General features: G+C 38.2%; 3 protein-coding genes across 6 annotated transcripts in view; 2 read left to right on the forward strand and 1 right to left on the reverse strand.

The window, feature by feature from the left end:
- The first annotated feature begins 1,690 nt into the window (after positions 1-1,690).
- Positions 1,691-3,363, forward strand: LOC149502328 (uncharacterized). Its single transcript, XM_089729981.1, has one exon. It carries the CDS (start codon positions 1,858-1,860, stop codon positions 3,361-3,363), a length of 1,506 nt encoding a protein of 501 aa, XP_089586107.1. The 5' UTR covers positions 1,691-1,857.
- A 3,855-nt stretch (positions 3,364-7,218) lies between these two features.
- Positions 7,219-13,779, forward strand: Taf13 (TATA-box binding protein associated factor 13). 3 transcript variants are annotated; one of them, XM_028175258.2, is made up of 5 exons: positions 7,219-8,000; positions 8,073-8,248; positions 8,417-8,574; positions 8,726-8,786; positions 13,631-13,779. In XM_028175258.2, exons 1-4 carry the CDS (start codon positions 7,959-7,961, stop codon positions 8,737-8,739), a joined length of 390 nt encoding a protein of 129 aa, XP_028031059.1. In that variant the 5' UTR covers positions 7,219-7,958; the 3' UTR covers positions 8,740-8,786; positions 13,631-13,779. The 3 variants fall into 3 exon arrangements, with proteins under 3 accessions (XP_028031059.1, XP_028031060.1, XP_028031058.1); XM_028175259.2 differs by lacking the exon at positions 8,726-8,786 and having other exon boundaries at positions 7,220-8,000; XM_028175257.2 differs by lacking the exon at positions 13,631-13,779 and having other exon boundaries at positions 7,220-8,000; positions 8,417-8,786.
- A 375-nt stretch (positions 13,780-14,154) lies between these two features.
- The window catches only part of LOC114239825 (uncharacterized), a 33,241-nt gene continuing 24,292 nt past the window's right edge, over positions 14,155-23,103 (reverse strand). For both annotated transcript variants that reach the window (XM_089729759.1, XM_089729758.1), the window contains 4 exons: positions 21,664-21,818; positions 19,620-19,749; positions 17,772-17,956; positions 14,155-15,749 (listed from right to left, as the gene is read on the reverse strand). In XM_089729759.1, coding sequence (XP_089585885.1) covers positions 15,631-15,749; positions 17,772-17,956; positions 19,620-19,749; positions 21,664-21,818 — 589 coding nt within the window. In that variant the 3' untranslated portion in view covers positions 14,155-15,630. The remainder of the gene's footprint in view (positions 15,750-17,771; positions 17,957-19,619; positions 19,750-21,663; positions 21,819-23,103) is intronic.

A 23,103-nucleotide genomic window follows, 5' to 3' on the forward strand; every position in this document is an offset into this window, starting at 1 on the left:
TCGCTGTCAAATCTATCTTGAAACGTATTTCTCCAATAGGTTTTTTGTATTGCAGCCATTTTACAGTTTGCCGCAAGAATTTATCTTCAGAACTGTCTTTTTTAAATCGTGAATGGCTCTTTTTCGAACTTAATTTAGGAAATTTTCGCACTTAATTGGTACAACGGCATATGCGTTATTAATCTTACAAGATCTTATGAGTTGCACCCAGTCATTAAAATAGATAGTTAATTTTAAGTCGCCTTTTCTGTTTGTTTCTCTCAATCAAGGCATTATCCGAATCACACATCATGTGAATCACAATCCAAGAAACTTGTGATTAATAGTTTCTAGCGTTGGATACACATGAAGTAAATACATGAACATCATTGCACCCGTATTATTTTTGTTTTGGCCTCCACATGTATCTGAATAAAATGTGACCTGTTTATCTTTTGAAGGCAAATTCTGAAGAAAATGCCACAGACACGACGCGATTTCACGAGCACCGAAGGTTTCGTCCTACATGTAACATGTAGCCTTATTAGTTGCTAAATCATGGATTGTGAGATTGTAGGACCATAGCGGTCGTTTATAAAAAGAAACAGAAGTTTTAAGATAGAGGGTGGGTAAGCACTGCTGAAGATCATATGTATATGTTCGACTGGATGAGTTGCACTTTGCTTCATCTTTATCCTTTCTTTTTTCTGAATATTATTATGCTTTTTCATGCCGGTAATAACTTGACAACCGGATATGTATAGTCGCGAACACAATTATGGGCTATGTGAATAATTGATCATCTAAAGCTATTATGTTAGTTCATTTAATTATGTGACGTAAATAACTTAACGTGTTGAGTTAATTAAATAAATAACACTAATATGTTTAGACATATCTAAATGTCATTATGTTCTCGTTGGAAACAGAGTTGTTTAGTAATTCACAAGTGCGATATCCCAAAAATACGTGAGAGAATCGAGTTACTCATTTATTCCCCATATAAAACAAGTAATCTGGACGACAATTCTGCTATAACTTAAAATTTGATATTAGTCGACTTGTCAAGTTATTCACGCCGTGTACGGAAATACGGTCATTTTGTTTGTTAAAATGTGGCTCAATTGTAAAAAAATTCTCATCCGTAAACAAAATTTTTCTATGACCTCCCTTTGCGTACCGCTTCAGTAGTTGTTTCGATTTTACCGCCCTATTCTCTTTTAAGTTATCAGTTATGAAATGACCAGTACGTCTCTTATAGGCTGCAAGTCCTAAGTCATCTTTTAAAATACGCGACATGGTTCTAGGTGCTATCTTCATCTCCCGAGATAAAATCTTTTGCTTTCGGACAGGATTTCTTCGAATTCATTCCCTTACTGCTTTGACCACCTTTTTCGTACAAACACTACATGCGTGGACGGCCAGATCTTTTTCTGTCACAAACAAAGGAGGTCTCATTGCACCTATTAATAGCCCGGTACACAAACATTTTACTAATACCAGGCGTATGGAGAGTTCGTTCTGTTAATTTTGCGCGCATCGTAAAATTTCACTCTCATCAATTTTTCATAACGCGCCTAAAGAAGTATAACTTTAAAAATATGAATATAAAATAAGACATGACTTAAAGGTCTCAGTTACCAGGTCATAAAATCCCTTAAAAAACTTTGTCAATGTCACTCTCCAATAATAAAAGATGAAAGCGCGGGAAACGTTCGAACTTGGCGGGCGCGGTTTTTAAATTTTTTTCAAATTAAATTGTAGATTTATTGTAATTAGTAATCAGAATAGTTCTAAGTTGTGAATTTTAGATTAGTGTTATTCCTATATTTATTATTTATCTTTTCTACGTAGGGTAAGTTTTTTCTGAATACTTTTATGAACGAGCCGCCAGACCCAGGGGGCACAGTGCCCCCTGTGGGAGCATTTGTTACAATTTCAAACGAATCTGGAATGGATTCCGACTGTTCGTCGGTATCCAAACGAAAATTAAAACGAAATTATCTTCATAGGATATGCAAGCAATGTAATAAGAGGAAAAGGAAACATAATAATGATGCATTAAAAAACACTGATTGTCATTGTAATGATGAGTTTATAAAGGTCCCCATGAATAATTTACCATCTTCTACTCCCGATAACGTAAATTCTCCTTCCCACGCTCCCACACAAATAGGCAGGACTAATTATGATTGCAATGATCGTGGCCCTTACATTGTGCATGTTCATAAAATACAGTCTGCGGAAGACGACGGCACCAATCTGCACCCTATTGTGTTCGGCAGGTTTTTAAAAAAAAATTCTTTTAAAAAAATTGTAAATGGCAGTTTGAAAAGGATAGGAAGAAACAAAATGTCTCTTTCTTTTCATAATTATTTAGACGCCAACAGCTTTCTCCAGTCAAATTGTTTATCTGAAAATAAGTTGAAAGCATATATACCCACCTTTAATATTACTAGAATGGGATTAGTAAGGGGAGTTCCAACTGAGTGGTCTCCCGAAGATATAAAGGAAAATACTAATATGCCTATGGGATGTGGTGATATAATTAAAGTCAGACGTTTAAATTATAAGGTAATTGTAAATAATGAACCAACTTGGAAACCCTCTCAAACAGTTGTATTGACATTTGACGGCCAAGTATTACCTAAACGTGTTTTTATGTGTTTTAACTCTTTACCTGTACAACTATATACTTACCCAACTATACAGTGCTATAACTGTTGTCATTTTGGCCACACAAAAACAAAATGCAGGTCCAAACCAAGATGCTATAAATGTGGACAAGGTCACACTGGTGATAGCTGTAATATTGAGGAAGATCAGGGCTCTTGCTGCTTATGTTCTGGGCTACATTTTGCGTCAAGCAAAAAATGCCCAGAATATTTTAGGCAAAAAGAAATAAAAACTACCATGGCTGAAAACAACCTATCATACATGGAAGCATCAAAACTTCACCCAATAATAAATAAAACATATGCTGATGTCTTAACATCCATTCCAAAGAAAACTTTACAAACAGACAATACTATTGTACCCGGCTCACCCCCATCACGCATATTATCGTATAAAAAAACTGTTGTTACTAAACCACGAACCCCACCTAAACCTAATAAAGGTTATGACAGTGAAGCTCACAATTCAATTGTAAAGGATTACAACATGCCCGCACCCTCTAATGGTTGTGTATTACAAACCTCACCCAATGCTGACAAACAGAGTGAACAGAACTTAATAGACTTAATTACAACTTTAATTAAATTGTTATCTCAATCAAATTTAACCATACCGACCAACGCTGCTACTTTATTCAACCCTAACAATAATAATAATAGTCATAATGGACAGGATAGTTCAATGGAACTGCAGAAGTATCATAAGTAAAAAACATGAACTTGTACATATTGTAAATACTTTTAAACCTTTTATTCTTTCTTTATCTGAAACCTGGCTTAAGCCGAATTATACATTTAAAATCCCTGGCTATTCCTGTTTAAGGAATGACAGGGCTGATGGGTATGGCGGTGTGTGCCTTCTTGTCAGAAACTCTCATCTTATATCTCCTCTTCCTCTTCCTTCACACAGTGATGATTTTTCTATCATTGCTGCTATTGTTAATAATATTTGTTATGTTTCCGTTTATATTCCACATCCTTCTTTAAGAGTCTTTAGTGAAATTAGAAATATAATTTCACTTCTTCCTCATCCTTTCATGATTTTGGGTGATTTTAACTCTCATCACACATCTTGGGGTAGTTCCTTTTCTAATTGTTATGGACATGAATTGTTGGATATTTTAGACTCATATGATCTGTGTATCTTAAATACCGGATCCCCTACCCGGCTCACTAGGCCTGATGAAGCAATCAGTGCTATAGACCTGTCTATTTGTACTTCTAATTTAGCATCTTTATTAACTTGGTCTACTTTGTCATCCACATTCAATAGTGATCACTATCCCATTGTTATTTCCTTTCCCTATAATAAACAAAATGAAGCATTAACATCAAAGCCGCGATTAAAACATAAAATCATTGATTCTCATTGGGACAAATATACTACATTAGTAGAAGAAACATTTCTTCAAGATACAAATACTTGTGATACGGACTATTTTAAATCTGTTTTATTACAAGCTGCTGATACTGTTTTTCCTAAGCGAAAGCCGCGCCATAATAAATTGTCATCACCACCATGGTGGGATGAAGAATGCACTAATGCTATATCTAGGCGGAGACTTGCTGAGAGGAACTATCGCATTAACATGTCATTGGAGAATTATGATGCACTGTTGGAGATAATGAAAGAGACAAGGAAGTTGTTTAAGAAAAAGAAGTTTGAGGGTTGGAGGAATTTTTGCAGTTCCTTGTCTCCTGAAACACATTCGTCAGTTCTTTGGCGAAACATCAAGAGATTTAGAACCGCTATAAATCCTTCGAGTGCGCTTCTCCTTCCTATTGTATTAGCCGATCAATTCCTCGACCGTTTGGCTCCTGCTTCTGTACCACACCAAGATTTAATTATCCGTTCCCTACCCGTTAAAACCAATAGCTTTTCTTCTTTAAATCTTCCTATTACTATGATCGAGCTGAAAGGGGTGTTAAACCACGTAAAGGACAGTGCTCCTGGGGAAGACGGGATACCATATTCCTTTTTATCACACATTGGTGAAAATGGCTTAGGTCACTTTTTAAATTTAATAAACAAAGTAGTTTTGTCAGGTGACATTCCTTTATCTTGGCGAAGGCAAATAGTGCTGCCCTTTTTGAAACCAAATAAAACACAGTCTAATGTTGAGTCTTTTCGCCCAATAGTTTTATCATCGGTAATTACTAAAGTAGTTGAACATGTTATTAAAAATCGTCTTGAATGGTTCATTGAGAATAGTGAGCATCTCTCTCAGACACAGTTTGGTTTTAGAAAGGGGAAAAGTGTGGCAGATAGCTTGGGGATTTTTACTACTGATATACGTAATGCATTTTTAGACAAAAAATCCACAGTCGCTGCTTTCTTGGATATTAATTCTGCATACGATAACATTTTACTCCCCATTCTTAAACAAAAGCTGAATAATTTAAATGTCCCACACCTTTTAACTAACTTTATTTTTAATCTTCTTTCCGAGAGACAAATTATTCTGGACGTTGGAGTCCCGTATACACCAAGTAGATTGGTCTGGAAGGGGTTGCCGCAAGGTTCTGTACTAAGCCCTTTATTGTACAACATATATACACACGACTTAGAAAGGTCTGTTGGTGACAATGTTAGTATCCTACAGTATGCGGACGACTTGGTCATTTACGCCTCTGATGAATCTGTGACAAATGCTTGTGAGCATATTTCTTCATCTTTATCTTCTTTAAAAACTTGGATGGATACTAATGGCCTAGATTTATCTCCGTCAAAGAGTAGCTGCGTTATTTTTACCAAATCTCGAAATCCTCCCACACCTACTATTACTTATGATAATACACCTTTACCAAGCAAAAATCAAGTAAAGTTTTTAGGGGTTGTACTTGATGCAAAACTAACAGGTCTAGCCCATTGTGAGCTTGTAGTTTCAAAATGTGAACGGAATTTGAATATGCTCAGATGCCTACGTGGTGTCTGGTGGGGTGCTCATCCAGCTACTATGAAGTTGGTTTATAACGCCGCTATTAGAAGTATTTTAGATTTTGGTACTTTCTTTTTAGATCCTGGGAATGTGACAGGTTTTAAGAAATTGGACCTGATTCATTCTAAGGCATTAAGACTCATTACAGGTGCAATGAAATCCACTCCCGTTAATGCACTTCAAATAGAATGTTGCGATCCCCCTTTAAGATTTAGACGCCAGTATCTCTCTGACAGATTTATTTTCCGAATTGTTCAATTTTATAATCATCCTTTACCTTCCAAACTTGAATTATTGTCAGAGAAATTGTCTTCTACTAATAAGCCCTTTCCATGCCTAGTAAAAAGTTTTCAGAAATATAAATCGTTACAAGCCCCTACACATTCCTTTAAAGTCCTTCCTTTATTTAAAACTTCATATGATTCTCTTCTTTTCTCTCCTACTATTTGTTTTTCTCTCAACATAGATAGGTCCGATTGTAATGTAAACACTACTTTTAACCATATTGTAAATACTAAATGGCCAAATTGGCATTACATATATACTGATGCATCCAAACATCCCACAGGGTGTGTTGGAGTAGGTGTATTTCATAACCAATATAATATAGTCCAAAAAATAAAATTACCACCAGAAACATCTATATTTACGGGAGAATGCTTCGGTCTTCTGAAAGCAATAGAATATGTTATAATTTTTAAACTCAATAAAAGTGTTATATTTACAGATTCACTTAGTTCTTTACAAAGCTTAGAAAATTTTTCCTTAAAACTGAATCCTTTCTTCCACATAACATTTGAATGTAAGAGAAAGTTGTTGCATTGCCAATTAAACAACTACACAGTCACTTTCTGCTGGATACCTAGCCACTGTGGCATCATAGGAAATGTGAGAGCTGACAGTTTGGCAAACGAGGCAACTGTGAGTGGCGATTTATACCCATACACGATTTTCGGACACGACCTGAATGCTTTACCTAGCATATATCTCCGTGATACATGGGATTTGAGCTGGAGAGAGAGCAGTCAGGTCAAGGGTCGCTTCCTCTACGCTATACAACCTTTAATCCCAAGAAAACCATGGTTTGCCAAACTATTTTTTAATAAAACTGCCACTTCGTCTTTAATCCGCATGCGTCTTGGACATATTTGCCTTCCGGTACATCTGCATAAACTTGGCATAGTATCTAGTGCTGCCTGTGAATGTGGTGAGAGTTACTGCGATATGAATCATGTTTTCTTTTCCTGTCCTTTATATGACCACTCTTTCCTATATGAATCTCTAATATCTCTCTCTATTCCTCTTCCTTCTAATATTTACTTACTTCTTAGAGATAATAGACCCTGTGTATATAGTGCATTAAATAAATTTATTATAAATAACAAGATTAAATTGTAGTTTAATATTATTTGTTTTCTTTTCTTATATATATTTTTTAGATATGAAATTATTCTGATTTGTTTTTGTATAATTCCCGGTACGATTTAATTATTTTAATTCGCGTTATACGTTTCCCTCGCTTTGTTGACAAAATGTAAAATACTTGACACTGGCCAAATGCACGAATGGTGCCGAGCCAAAATTAAGAAGAAGAAGAAGAATAATAAAAGATGTTCATTGTTTTACGGACTTTTTGGCGGGAACGCGAGGAGTGAAGTTGTGTGATTTGTTTTATTTTGTCTATTTAGTGTTTCTTCAGGTTTAAATGTGTAATAACGGTGGTTTATTAACTGTTTAATATCTGTGACAGTGCACAAATGTGGGAAAATGAAACGAAGCCGCTGGACGTAACTTCTCGGGATCCTCCAAAAAGTTCACTGAAAATATCTCAGTAAATGACCACCATTTTACTGAGATTATATTTCATCCCATATCATCTCATCTCATTTCATTTAATTTCATCCCAGTTGATTGATATCTCAAATTAATCATCTTCATTTCATTTCACTTCATATTATCATTTTGCATAAAAGTATCTCATATTATATCATTTCATCTCATTTCAATTCATATCATGTCATGTTTCATATTATTATTCAACTTCATTTCATTTCATAGTATCATATTTCATAAAATAATAAAATATATAAAAGATTAGGCTGTATGGTACGACACCTTTGCCTTTCCATTTGGATAAATAAAACTACATAAACTACTACTGCTACTCATTGTTTTACTTTAACTCGTTTGTTTTAAAATCCACAACATATTAAGTGTATAATCTATGTCCACAACAAAACTACTACCACTACTGACCATATATCATAGATTATACACTTAATATATTAGAGACCATATATTTATGTAAAATTTCTACAAATAAACGTTTTAAGTTTTACAATAAAAAGTTTAGTAAATCAATATCATGGCCACTCCCACTCCTGATTCGCAAGATAACTTTGACCAGGTAAAACAATTGATTTTCCGTTGCTTGTTTGTTTTTTTGTTCTTTTGTGTACATAAAAGTATTGCTTTGTAGTTTGATGAAGAAGAAGAGCAACAGTTAGGTGGAACTACATCCGGTCGTAAAAGACTTTTTAGTAAGGAATTGCGATGTATGATGTATGGATTTGGTGATGATCAAAACCCGTATACTGAAAGTGTCGATTTTTTAGAAGACTTGGTTATTGAATTTATAACAGAAACAACACACAGGTAAGATAAAAAAAAAACTTTTTTGTGTCTTGAAAAAACTTGAATATTTTTATTCTTCTTTATATTCATGTTTGTGTTTCACTTCGTATACCACATCACACCAGGTGGACTCATGAACTCGTGCAATCCTAGATTTAAATAGTACAATACTAAAAATATATATAACAGGGCAATGGAAGTTGGTAGAACAGGAAGAGTCCAAGTAGAAGACATAATTTTCTTAGTTCGTAAAGATGCACGAAAGTATGCACGTGTTAAAGACCTTCTTACAATGAATGAGGAACTTAAGAAAGCTAGAAAAGCTTTTGATGAAGTAAAATATGTTGGTGAGTTGTACATTTGATTGTAAAATTTGAGTGAATTTATTCCCATTAAAAAATCCAATTCTATATTACTATCATTGTAGTGTTTCAGTTTGAGATGTTTCATCTAAAGTGTGATTATTAATGTTTGTATTGAAATGTTTTGAAATTATAGAGGACCAACAGTAACCATACTGTGGCCATACAACCGACGCCATGCTTCTAGACTGATTGATGCAAGTAACATATATTTAATTATAACACTGCTTTTGTGTTTGCACATTCACAACAACACTAATGTCATGAATGGTTGTAAATTTAACAAGATCCTGAATGTAGAGGTATCTGTAATTTGTGTTGATTACTTTAAATGTATGGTAAATTATAGTATACTAGAGGTCCCGCAATAGTCGAAATTTGACTATAATTAATTGGAATTGTAAGTTTGTACACTATTATGATTGTATTTTATACTTCTATAATCACAAATTCCGCCAAGACTACACTATAAAAAATATTAACAAAGACAAACAATATTTAATCTATTCTCAATTTGACAACAAACGTCAAGACCAAAAGTTTGACAATAAATAGTATGCATGTGCGTGTGTGCGTCAAATACATGGTATGTAGTGTGTGTAATGTTTTCTTTATTGATTTAATGTATCTTTTATGCATTATTTAAAAAAAAAATTAGCATTGTGCACTTCTTCTCTATATTCTCTGTAAGTGTGGAAAGTTTCATACTCCTCCGTTCGCCCAATTTTCGTAAAAAGGGATACAAAGTTTTTGCTTCACGTATTAATATATAGATAATATTTAGTTATATAATATTTATTTAATATTTATTTACTATTCATTATAGTAATAGGGTTAGAAGACCTTGTGCAAACTATATTATAGAATGTTCAGTTAAGTAGTATTTGCCCAAATTGTAGCATGTGAATCTGATTGTGAAAACTAAATTCTATTTTTTTTAATGAATATGCATTTTTATTAAAAAAAAATCTCACAAATGAATCATGAAAGTATTTTCTATTACTAGCCACAATTTTTTTCATCTTTGTGGCAAAGTTCAAATAACTCCTTGGTAAATAGAAGTGTCATTTTTGAGATTATCTATGAATGAAACTAAGCTATTCTTTGATATCTATATATGAATGGAACAATCAGCCAAGTAGATACCATCGAATGGAACAAAGAATAATCGAACAGCAAAATATTTGGGACTGTGGAGCTTGATATTATCATGCAGGAGCATCACTTTGTTGTCTGCTCATTTTGTGGGCATTTTTCATGTAGTGTAAGCATTGCATTAAGCTTCACTGCATTAATTATATTCTATATCATTCTTCAGTGGAGATTTTGTTCAGCTCCACAGCTCTTAATAGATAATGCCAACCTGATTGCACCAAATACACAGTATAACCTTCGTAAGCTGAATATTTGGCAGTGACAATGATGTAGAAACATTAACGGGGAGTCTTTCATTAGTCCTTTTCCTCCCCGTGTATTTCATCATTGCAAAACCCTTTCTTTTGTACTGTTGGAGTAGTCGTTCACAGATGAAAAGACTATGTTCAACATCATTTGGCTTCACGTCTAAAGGGAATCAAGTGTTACCCACTAGTGGATATGCCCAATACATGCAATTGCTTGGAAAAGGCTTGGCTTGCAACCCTTAATATCGAAACAAGCTGATCTTATGTTTGATATGAATCCTCATCAAACAATAGGTTTTCATCTTTCGCATCTGTGGAGCGACGGAACCAATCAATGCCATGTTGCTTCATTCACATTTTCTCGATACACTTAAGCTGCTGTTTTCTTTGAATGAAAGCAATTCTTCCCGCAAATGATGCTTCATTGGCACAAAATCAGACCATCACTTATTGCTGCAATTTGGTAGGTAAGCTCCTGGGGATCAACCTACTCCTGGCTGATCTCCAAATCTTACCCCTCCTGCCTAAGTCCAACCTGGCCTTTTTTTTTTTTTTTCCGGGCCGAGGGCCGAACCTCCTACGAGGTCCCCGCGCCTAGGAGGCGCGCGGGGTATGTGAGACTCTACGATCTGCAGGTGTTGAGAGCAGACCGCGGGCCCAAGGAATTTAGGGCCCACCCACTAAACGACTCCCCTGCACTCTTACACCCGGCGTCCGATCTCCGTCCGGGGTCAAAACCCGGTCAGAGTAGGGGGGTTCCCGCGGTCAACACTACAACCAGACACGCGGCGCCACCCCGAGGACGCCCGACCGACGGGTCGTCGAGGCGATAGTCGACGACCAACGACGTCAGTCTCCGCGGTACGGCGGCCCTTCAGGCCGCCCGGGCGATGCCGCTGGTGTTCCGGGATACCCCGCTGGGCCAGAACCAGCCTGCCGGGTCGGAACGCGATACACCGCCGACCGGGTTGCTCTTCCACAGTATGTTCGGCGACGACAGCGACGACGAAAATGCGGACCGCATCGCAGTCCGCAGCCGCCGACGCGTCGTCCCGTCCTCCTGGTGCCAGCGCGCTAGAGTGACGGTAGCGTGCGGCGCAGTCTCAGCCCCCTTAGGTCGCCCCGTGACCATCACCGGGAGGAGACTGCCTCCTCATAGGGGCCGGAGCTGGACAAACGCCCTCCTCCGACCCCCGGCTCGACGGCGGCGGCACGGCGCCGAGAGGGAGGAAGAGTTCTCCCTCTCCCGTTCCGCCGCCTCCTTCTGCGAGATGGTGGACTCGCAGAAGTCGAGCATCGCCTGCCAGGACTCATCGTTGCCGAGCATCGCAGCCACGACGGTCGGAAGCGACAAGTCCGGTCCTATTTTTGCAACGAGGACGCGGCGCTGCTCCGCGAAAGCGGGGCAGCACGCGAGCGTGTGCTCCGCCGTGTCCTCGTTGCAGCCACTGCAATGGTGGCACTTCGGCGTCGGCTCCCTCCGGGCGACGAGGTGCAGGTAGCGACCGAAACAGCCGTGTCCCGTGAGCACCTGCGTCGCTCGGAAGGTGAGACGTCCGCGGTCGCGATTCACCCAGTCCGAGAGGACCGGGCGGATCGCCTCGACGGTCCGTCGCCCGTAGGCGGGGTCCGCCAGGCGGCGAGACCACGCCTCGAGCACGGCACGCCGAGATTGAAGCTTCCGCGCTCGAACTTCCGCCGCGCCGGGACGCGGCTCCCCCCTGGAGCGGAGATCACATCGCCACGCGTAATCCGCAGCAAGCGCCTCCGCTTCCAGGTCCCAGGGAGGCGTCCCGGCGAGCACGCACGCCGCCTCGAACGAGACGGTGCGGTACCCACGAACCGCCCTGACCGCAATCGCGCGCTGCGGACGTCGCAACGCTGCGACGTTGTCACGGGTCAGGGCGTGGCACCATACGGGCGCCCCGTACAGTGCCATTGACCGCACCACCCCCGTGTAGAGGCGGCGCACCACCATGTCGGGACCCCCGACGTTCGGCAACAGCCGACTCAGCGAGCCGGCGGCTGCCATCAGTCGGGGACCCAATCTTTCGAAGTGAGCACGGAAGCTCCAACGACCGTCCAGTACGAGGCCGAGGTACCGCAACCCGGTCGCCTCGATCTCGACGCGAACGCCTCCGATCACGAGGTGGGCCCCCTGAGGCGGCGCTCTCCGGGCCCCGTGGAACAACAGGGCCTGGGATTTATCGAACGCCACCTCCAGACCCAGCCTTCGGATCCTGCCGACGACGAAGGCCACCCCCGCGCAGGAAAGACGGGCAGACTCGCGCAAGTCCCTACCCCGGGCCACGACCAAGGTGTCGTCCGCGTAACAAACTACACTTAGACCCGGGAGAGGAGCGCTAAGGGCACCCTGCAGGACCCAGTCGTAGCCGATGTTCCACAAGAGAGGGCCAAGGACCGACCCCTGTGGGACACCGCGCTCGACGGGGAAGCGGAGCACCGCCCCACCGTGCTCGGTGCACATGACCGACCTGTCCTCGAGGTAGGACCCGACCAGCCGACGGAGATACGCAGGGACGCCGTGATACTCCAGCGCCCCTGCGATCACCGACCAGGGCAGGGTGTTGAACGCATTGGCGATGTCCAGGGACACCGCCAGTGCAACCCCGCCCCGGCCGACAGCCTCATCAGAGAGGGCGCGCACGCGCATCACCGCGTCGATGGTCGAGCGGCCCTCTCTGAACCCGAACTGCTCCGTTGACAGATCGGGACCCACCCCCGCCAAGTGCTGGACGATGCGGGCGGCCACCACTCGCTCGAGCAGTTTTCCCGCCTCGTCCAGCAACACGATTGGACGGTACCCCGCAGGTGAGTCTGCAGGGCGTCCCTCCTTCCTCAGCAAAACAAGTCTGCCCGTCTTCCACTGTTTCGGAAACCGTCCCGACTCGAGGCAGGCTTCAAAGAGCCGCACGAGCCGGTCCCCAAGGGCACCGAAGGCCAAATCCCAGACCCGACCATGAACACCGTCAGGGCCGGGGGCCGCGTCCTTCCTCCGCATCCTCGACACGGCCGCACGAATCTCCTCCTCCGAGATGCAAGTCCAACCTGGCCTGCCTTATCTTGGTGAAGCTGGAAGACATCCATGCAATGCCGCTATCAAAAAAAATAATTGCAAATAATCTGTTTAACAATAATAATTAATTTCATGTATGTTTTCACGTTTAGAAATTCATATTGCATAAGCATTTTTATTGTTTATTGTTAATTTATGTGTTACTTTTGCACTTTGGTATTTGAAAGTTGTGTTTTGGCAAGAGATAGCAGCTTGAACAGTTAGCATGTTAGGATATGAGAATTTGTGTACTAATGAAATGAATGTCTAATATTTACATCTTGTACTACTTTATAGGTACTCTAACCCTAGATATATCACATAAAACTGTTTGGCTTGATAAAGAAATTAAAGCACTACTATCTGTAGAATGTTTTTTAAGAGAAAACAACAGGATTAGCAATTGTAGCATAATAGTATTTGTGTTGTTATTGGGAAATATATGTGTTGTGTTCAAAATTGTATGTTAAATAATTGCAAATTTGTTTCCACCAACAAGGTTTGTTGGTGAGGGAGTAATTTATTGTTAATAAATTGAGTAATTATGCATTTAAAATTTCAGAATGAATACCAAAAACATAATTGGACCTGATAAAAGTAATACCAATTTGGGACTTTGGAGAGCAGTGAAATGAAAAATGAATTAACTATTTGATATTATGAATTTATTAAGCTAGTAAGGTAATAAGTAATAAAACTTACTGACAAATATCCTTGTTTGTTTTTCTTCAGAGTAGTATTAGAATATTTAGTAATGTTTGTTAAATATAATAATAAAATAAAAAAGATTGTGTTTTTTGCTCTATGGATGGCTTATCTAAAAAAAATTATTTATTTTTTAGACAATTTTTTTTTTTTTTTTATGATACAGCATACAAAAATACATACAACCCTAAATGTTCACCCCTCTACGATCAACCCTTATTTTTTTATTTGTTAATACTGTTCGGGAAAACTTACTTTTGGACCAGATGACGTGTAAGACCTTGATTAGGCCCTGATTAAAAAAAGGAACTAATATATATTATCATGTACAGGGACTGTTCTAAGTTCTTTAACAAAAAAATTCAAATTGAAAGAAAATCATACTTGATTAATATGTAAACTTTATTTGTGCGCAAATACAGTAAACACTAAATAAACAATACTAGAAATTAAAGTTAGTGGCAAAGAAAATTTAAAAAATTAAATTTTCTATATTAAATTTATGCAATATATTATTATTCTAATGATTAAATAAAATAACAATTTTACATACATCCTTTTAGGTTAATATTTGTCTATAATATGTTGGTAGGTACAATAATAACTTGATATTATATGAAGTTTTTTTTTGTCAACAATCTATAAACATATTAATTTTAAAAATACAATGTTCCACCAAGTAGGTTGTAATAAATATTTTAACAATGTTTCACAATAGAGGCGACTAGACTTGATGTTCAATAAAACATCAAAAATCCATACTTTGGTTTTTTTCACAACAGATTTTAAACATTTCATATTATAAATAGGCCGTCTATGGCAGTTAGTACAATATAAATAGGTTAGTTCTAAATTTATTCACCTAAGATACTTTCTAAGCTCGGGCTGATAAATTATTGTTTAAATATCATTAAATGGAATGACATTGCAATCTTAATTTGTAAAAGTTACATAATATCAATTTCATCATAAACTTTCTTTGCCGATCTAAAGAAATTAGAACAGGAAGACATTACTTTTGAGCGTAAAATTAGTTGAATGGATTGGAACAGCAATCTCTTGGTAAATAATCAGTATTTTTCCCGGTTTCTTTTACTAAAAATTCTCAACAAGTCTGCCTATAATCTGCGTGTAAATATTATAGTAAACATGTACATCTAGTAAATATATTTTATCTATGACATCAGGATATATATTTTAACCTATTATTATCACTTGATGTGATTCATCTTATGGCAGACATCCAAGGCAACTATAGTTCTCCATACTTGTACTTCCATATATGTTTTAAATTAATTATTTTTATCAACTTATCATATCAATGTCAAGTTTTTCAGTGCTATAGTGTGCTGTGCTATAAAGCATTCACGTAAATATATTGACCACACAATACAATTGTAGTTAAAAACCTTCAATTATTAAACACAACTGAAACTCCCTTGGCAGTGATTATCTATCATCTGTTGAAACTACCTGTGCGCCACCTGTTGTACCCTGATGGTACTATAACAAATCTCTGAACTACCTATCATATATTCAATTTCACTTAAAATCACATCAACGATTTAGAAATGCCTAGAGAACAAATTTACAAAGAAACATTTGTTGTTATAGAGGTGGATTTAGTAAATCTGTATCAAGCACGTTTTTTTGTTATCTGTATTCTAAAATATTTAACATGAGACTGAAAATTGTAAAATTGTTGAAGGTATGTAGTTAATAATTAGTTAATTTTAAATAAGTTTAAGATTTCGTTCATCTATATCTTGAGAATAACTTTGAACACGTTATTTAGAATATAGCGTAAGATATTGTGTGGTAATTCATTTTGTGATTTCTAGTCGTTTGATAAGAAAATTATTCAGAAGGAGGTGGGTCTATTGCGCAGATTATGGCTTTCATGACTGCAGCAGCGCATAGTGCAGCGTGGGGCTGCCAGTCCTTCCCACGGGTGCCGTCGCGATAGTCCGATATACCTGAAATACATAAATATCAATTAATTTAAATTGCAATTATAATAATCCGTTTCAGTCAATTATGACCAAAGCCTTCTAGAATGGAACGCCACATGACGTCATTGACGTATAGTCTATACTAATATTTTAAAGCTGAAGAGTTTGTTTGATTGAACGCGCTAATCTCAGGAACTACTGGTCCGATTTGAAAAATTCTTTCAGTGTTAGATAGCTCATTTATTCAGCAAGGCTATAGACTACACGGTAAGACAATACAAGTGGAGTACCAATAAAGAATGTTTCAAAATAGGAGTTTAAATAGCTCCTTAATATTCTATAATACAAAAATATTTTCACTTTCTACGTAAATGAAGTGGGAGGTAAAATTTAGCGTTATGCCAAAGTAACTATTCCACGCGAACGAAGTTGCGGGCAAAAGCTAGTATTTAATAAAGTTTAGTGTATTAATCATAAATAAACAACGTCTTTTAAATTTATTACGTAACAATTTACCTCTTAACTGTATCACATATACAAACTTATTTTCAAGAAACAAATAGCTGTAACGGAAGATATCAGTGTGCTTAGTACGAGTTTTTTAATGTTCTAGATAGCGTAAAAGTTAACTCAAATTTATAACTAGTCAGGTCATAAGTATTGTCACACACTAAAAACTTTTCTTTTAGAATGCTGGCCACAAAAAAGTTTATTGAATTCGAATTTCGAATTGTTCATGAAAATAAAAATGTATACTTTTAGAATTTTACTCATTTTTAAATACCGTGTTGCAGTTATTGCGTTGCATCGTTGCGGTTACGCGCCAATTCAAATTTTTAACATACTGAAAAATTTGAATATAACCAAAAGATTCGTTTATCGTACCATCAAACGATACAATGAAGACTCTAGTGTAGATGACATGTCAAGAAGTGGTCGCCCTCGGTCTGTTAGGACTTCAGCAGTGATAAAAGCTGTGAAGGCGCGAATTCAAAGAAATCCCAAACGTAAGCAGAAACTGTTGGCCCTTCAGATGGGGTTAAGCAGAACCACGGTGAAAAGGGTGTTAAATGAAGACTTAGGGCTTCGGGCATATCGAAGAAAAACAGGACATCGTTTGAATGCTCGTCTAATGGACCTGAGACTGAAGAGATGCCGCGCTTTGTTGAAGCGGTACGCGGGAAAAAAATATCGGGAAATTCTTTTTTCGGATGAAAAAATTTTTACCGTAGAAGAGAGCTACAACAAACAAAATGATAAGGTGTACGCACACAGTAGTGAAGAAGCGAGCAACCGTATTCCGCGTGTCCAACGAGGTCATTTTCCATCCTCGCTCATGGTATGGTTGGGAGTTTCTTATTGGGGCTTAACCGAGGTACATTTTTGTGAGAAAGGTGTAAAAACGAATGCAGTTGTGTATAAAAATACAGTCCTGACGAACCTTGTGGAACCTGTTTCTCATACCATGTTCAATAACAGGCACTGGGTATTCCAACAAGATTCGGCGCCAGCTCATAGAGCGAAGAGCACACAAGACTGGCTGGCGGCGCGTGAAATCGACTTCATCCGGCACGAAGACTGGCCCTCCTCCAGTCCAGATTTGAATCCGTTAGAATACAAGATATGGCAACACTTGGAGGAAAAGGCGTGCTCAAAGCCTCATACCAATTTGGAGTCACTCAAGACATCCTTGATTAAGGCAGCCGCCGATATTGACATGGACCTCGTTCGTGCTGCGATAGACGACTGGCCGCGCAGATTGAAGGCCTGTATTCAAAATCACGGAGGTAATTTTGAATAAACTTTAGTGTCATAAGAATCTATGTTTTGTTAAGTTCATTTTGGTATATGAATGGTTACATAATGAATAAACTTGTTTCAATTATTTTACATTAAACATGTGACAGAATTTATGACCTGACTAGGTATTATGGAGTTGGAACGTTTACCTACGTTTGCCACTAGGGGCGCTGTCGCTATCGAGAACGTTAAAAAACTTGCACTAAGCGCACTGATTGGTGCTGAATAACGAGAATGACAACTGACCTCGCAGCGATATGAAGCAGTCCTTGCAGTTGCCGACGACGCTGTCGAGCACGGCGTCGAGCTCGCAGTCGTAGGCGAGCGCGCGCGTGTGGGCGGCGAAGGCGGCCCGCCCCTCGCCCGCCGCCGACACCACGCGCCCGCCCGCCACGGGCGCGCACGTCACGCGCAACCCGTCCCGCGTGTCACTGAACAAAACAAATGAGGTCTATAAAATCAAAGCAACTAAATCCAATTCTGTCAAACATTCAGGTAAACTACAAAAATCGGCCCTAAACACGTCATTACGGATCCTCCAGATCCATCGAAGTACTGCTCTTGCTAGAGCCAGTGTTAGCAACACTCCCGGTTTGAGAAACTGAAATAACTTTGTTCGAGTAGCTACGATATTCTTTATTTTAAAGCAGATTTATAAAGAATGAGAATATTACTAATAATCTGAATTTTAAATGATAAAACTTCGTTCATATTTGTGTACAAAGTAAAAATAAAATTTTTGAACTGAATTGGCTAGAAATTTCCTAGAATTGGCTAGAATATTCCTGGACACCTGCGGCACCGTCTGGGCGGCCTGACGAGCTGCCGTACCGTCGACGGCCGTCGTTTCAGAGCCTTCGATTCGCCTCGAAGGCTCCGTCGACCGGGGGTCCTTGGGATGAGCCGCGCCGTCTGGTTGTAGTGTTGATAGCGGTAACCCCCTTACCACATCCGGGTTCCGACCTCGGAGGGGATCGGACCCTTGGGCGAAGACTGCAGGGGAGTCGTTAAGTGGGTAGGGCCCCTTGAGCCCGTGTTAGTGACGTTTGATACTACGGAATTGGGACGCGATCTCCGATATTTGTGAAAGATATTTGGCATTCGAAATCTGGGTTTATTTCTTCGAGTCCGGTATGTATCTCAGACATACATAACCAAGTATTGTTTTTATTTTAAGTGGTAGAATAGCATTTTCAGTTTTTTTTTTTATAAAATCTGTGCTCTTTAGAGACACTTCCTTTGCTCGAAATCATGGATTGATATTCATTCAGTATTTGAGGTATGATTTTCGGAATTGATACAAAATTTTACTTTATTTTTACTTTAGTTTGTGAATTTTGACGTTGATTGAAATTAAATATAAAAAGTATATTTTTTCGCTTGTGCAAAAACTATGTTGTCAACAGCGGCACACCAATATCGATATTCTCAGAGCAGAACGTCTAATCTAGAATGATTGTTTACATAGAGAGAGAGACAGAGATAATCAAGAGAGAGAGAGAGAGAAAAAAAGAGAATATTCTATTGTACACCAACAAAATAAACAATGCGACACATTAAATTCAAAAAAAGGACAATTGGCTTGTACAGCCAATTACAAATAAAATATATAATATTCGGTGAGTTTTAGTTTTATTACATAAACACACTTACATAAATGTTAAAAAGCGTCAAATACTCTTTTTTTTTCTACCTAAGCTGATAGCCTTGAGAGGCTATATCAACATCGCCTTAACTAGTAAGTGAGCTCCCGGGGCTCAAACCTGACGTCGTTGCTAATACGAACCCTAGCAAGAGCCGTGCTTCGCAGAATCTACCACCGGATCGGAAACGCGACCCACTGAGAAGATCCGGCGAGAAACTCAGTGGGCTGTGTCTGAGGGTTAATTTACTCGTCGAGCCCTTCGTCGCAAGCGACGGGTTCGACGAGAACGATGACCGATGCTTGAGGTACCTTAAAGCACCGTTAGTGGATCGGGTGGAACCGAAATGACGTGTTTGGGGCGACGTCGACTGCTTTCCATTCTGTCTGCAGGATCGGGAATGCAAATACTCTATTACCACAATATAGTATGAGTAAATAATAGTACATACGTTTGATCTCCTTGTGGCGCTGGATGTGATACTTCAATGTAAGCTCCATTGCCGACTTCGACGCACAACCTGTCGGTGTTGCTCTCCGGGGGCTCCCATCGTCCCGGGACTCCTCTGAGACGATCGAGTCCTGGAAATATTAATTAAAATGAGTACTGGCTTTACTCTCACACACACAATCCACTGAGTTTCTCGGCGGATCTTCGCAGTGGCTCGTGATTCCGATCCCATTTTAGATTGAGCGAAGCACTGTCTTGCTACGGCAGATATTAGCAATCTCTCAGGCTGTGAAACCCTTACCTGTTTGAAACCTGAATAGTCACTAGTGACCAATGGTAATTAGATATGGGAAAAGGCTTTGTTTATCAGATTTTTTTATATTGCCCCTATATGCAGACGAGTATACGGCCCACCTGATGGTAAGTGGTTACCGTCGCTCACGGATTTCAGGAATGCGAGGGGCAGAGCCAAGCCGCTGCCTACCGTTACCTTGTGTTGAATTCTAGAAGACATTTACATGGCAAGTTGACTCTAAGTACCCTGTGGCTTGGCAATTGGAGCTATAATCTCATGAATTATCCGTTTTACTCTTCAGATGAATCAAAATATTCTTATTCCCATATTCGTGAGTATCCATTCTATTCATCATCAATCTATTTTCGTTGACTGTTGTGTTTTATAATACGATATTCAGTAGTTCTAAATTTACCTAAGTGTGTCCTGAACTTGCGACCTCTTTAACGAGCGCAATTAATTTATTAACTTACTTGGTCACGGAACCGTCACCCGTCAAGGAGCACTCGGCGCTAACTAGCGAACAAGCGATAAATACTCTTATGTACAAAGGCACAGGATTATAAAAAAAAAAATTTTTTTCTATTTCCTATTGTAATTATAATGCGTACTGGCCACAAACATTACTACCTATTTTATTTTTATCAATTAATTTGACAAATTTTAAATTACAGTGTGATATAAGGTTATGTTTAAGATTTTGCTTTGATTAAAACAGTTTATTATTATAATGAGGGTAATCGTGATTTACAAAAAGAAGTTATGATTTTAATATTTTTTAATCATTCGTTGAGAATGTCATCGCTTTTCAAAGTGCTGATAATCATTATTTTCTACGTAGTAAGAAAATCTCTGAAATTTTTTTGAATTGTTGTATACCGCATTGATAAACAAGACTATACTATACTATTTAAAATATTCTATGTATGTATGTATACTAAGTCGTAACAGTTTTCAAGTCATTACTACCTTCATGCTTTGAGTTAAAATTAGAAGTGTTTTAAGGTTGCCCATAAAATCATAACAAAACTGACATTTGAGTCGTCCAGAGTAAATAAAGATATAGGCTAACAATATTTGTGTTTGAATAAAGCCAATGATGCCGTCATTTCAATCAGAACGAAGGTATTTGATTTCAATATTAAAATTATATATTTTTATTTTTCATTAATAATTCTAATAGTTAATTACATTAAAAAATATCGATGCTAATTGTGAATTTCCATTGCAAATAAAAAGAATGTCAGATCTAAACGCCATTCAACGTACTATGACTATTAGTAAAATTGAAACTAAATATGGCCCAAACATTTGCTTAATGTTTGTCGTTTGGTAGTTTTTTATTTATTGGCAATTTTAAATTGATCAATATCTAATGCAAAATACAAATTAATAAATAAAATTATAAACATACCTACTCCTTCCACAAAGCGGGAACAAGGATTTTTAAATTCCTTTTTATGACCCTGTTCTTATTTCACATACAATTAAGGTTTTAAATCGTTTAATCGACTTACTCATCTATCAGTGTATTATAATCGTTTTGAATATTCAAATGAATTCGTACTTTAAAATTACATTGTTATGGTATAATATTCCCTAAATTACTGTATTTTTGACGTCACGAATTACTGTATTTTCACATCGTTTGATGTGCGTCTAAACGCAACTAGTAATATTGATATTATTAGTCAGCGAATTTTTTTGTTATCCTTACATACATATATGGTAACTTTGGTTTGAATATTACCTTCTTTGACGTACAAATCCCATGAGGCCTTTGACTTGGTGAGACGCACAGCGATATCTTGCAATAAGAAATTAACTGGCTTGTATGGCTTCACTTCGAAATCCCAACCTCCTTTGGCGTTCTTCTCGGCTTTTTCACAGAAAACGTATACGTATCTGTAAAACATACACGTCATTATAATGTAATGATTTTATTCATTTCAAGACGTCCGCAATCGTTTGTCCTTTAGGCATAATTACGACTAGTCATGTAGTGGTAATTACGCCGTGAGACGATATCCGAGCTAAAACACAAATAAATAACAATGACCAAATTGCAAAATTATTGCCTTTTTTTTATTGTTTAGATGGGTGGACGAGCTCACAGCCCACATGGTGTTAAGTGGTTACTGTGGAGCCCATAGACATCCATAACGTAAATGCGCCACCCACCTTGAGATATAAGTTCTAAGGTCTCAAGTATAGTTGCCTATTTAGATCGCCAAGAAAATGTTAAAATAGGCTTTGAGCTGTAAAGTAGCGGTGTAAATTAGGTAGACCACGAGCTGGTCGGTTCATTTATGACCTAGAGCAAGAAATCAAATAATGTAACAGTTGTTTTCAGCATTGGCATATAATACATGTGCGAATCACTCCTTTTTAATGTTAGTTTTCTTACCTTATGCATTTCTATGACAATTCACAAATATTGAGAGCATATTGATTCATCGAAACGTATTGAAACGTCATTATATGTTTATTATTATTAGTCATGATTATACAGGGTGTATTAGAAACCTTTCCAGAATTGAAGATCGGCAGAAAAACTTCTATTAAAATAAAGTTAAAAATTTACAGGTCAGCTCTATAAAAATATTCTTAATAAATACGTATAGCCTAAATTCAAACAAAAAAAAAACCTTTTAATACTAAGTCGAATTAAATATTAAATTAATCATTGTTTTATCTGGTTATCCTGGTCGTGACAATAGGACAAGTTACATAAAAATTATATACAATATATAGGTGTATGGGTTTATTTATTTTAATCGATTTAAAGTTAATCAGACATGTTGAAGTTGAAGATGACGTTAAATGATTCTGTGACATAAATACAAATTGTAAGATAATAAAAGTGTGTTAATTAGGCGACGCGCGGTGTCCAGATACTCGTGTGACGTATCTTGGCATTCCAACGCGAGTTCACGTAATTTGAACTAACGAAAAAAAAAAAGTAATGTGTACTAATGACTAACTTAAATAAATATTGTGTTCCGTTCATGTTAGGTTAGTAGTTCATTGCCATTCATTCATTCATTCATTGTTCATTTTCTGTTTTGGAATCGGAACGAACAAGTTTACAGATTACATTAACAGATTAAAATTGAATTTCGCGACAAATTATTTAACACATTTTGATGGCGATGACGACTAAAAATTTTTTTTTTAACTATGCAGTTTT

The sequence above is a fragment of the Bombyx mandarina genome, chromosome 09 (assembly GCF_030267445.1).
Source record: "Bombyx mandarina strain Sakado chromosome 09, ASM3026744v2".
Lineage (NCBI taxonomy): Eukaryota > Metazoa > Arthropoda > Insecta > Lepidoptera > Bombycidae > Bombyx > Bombyx mandarina.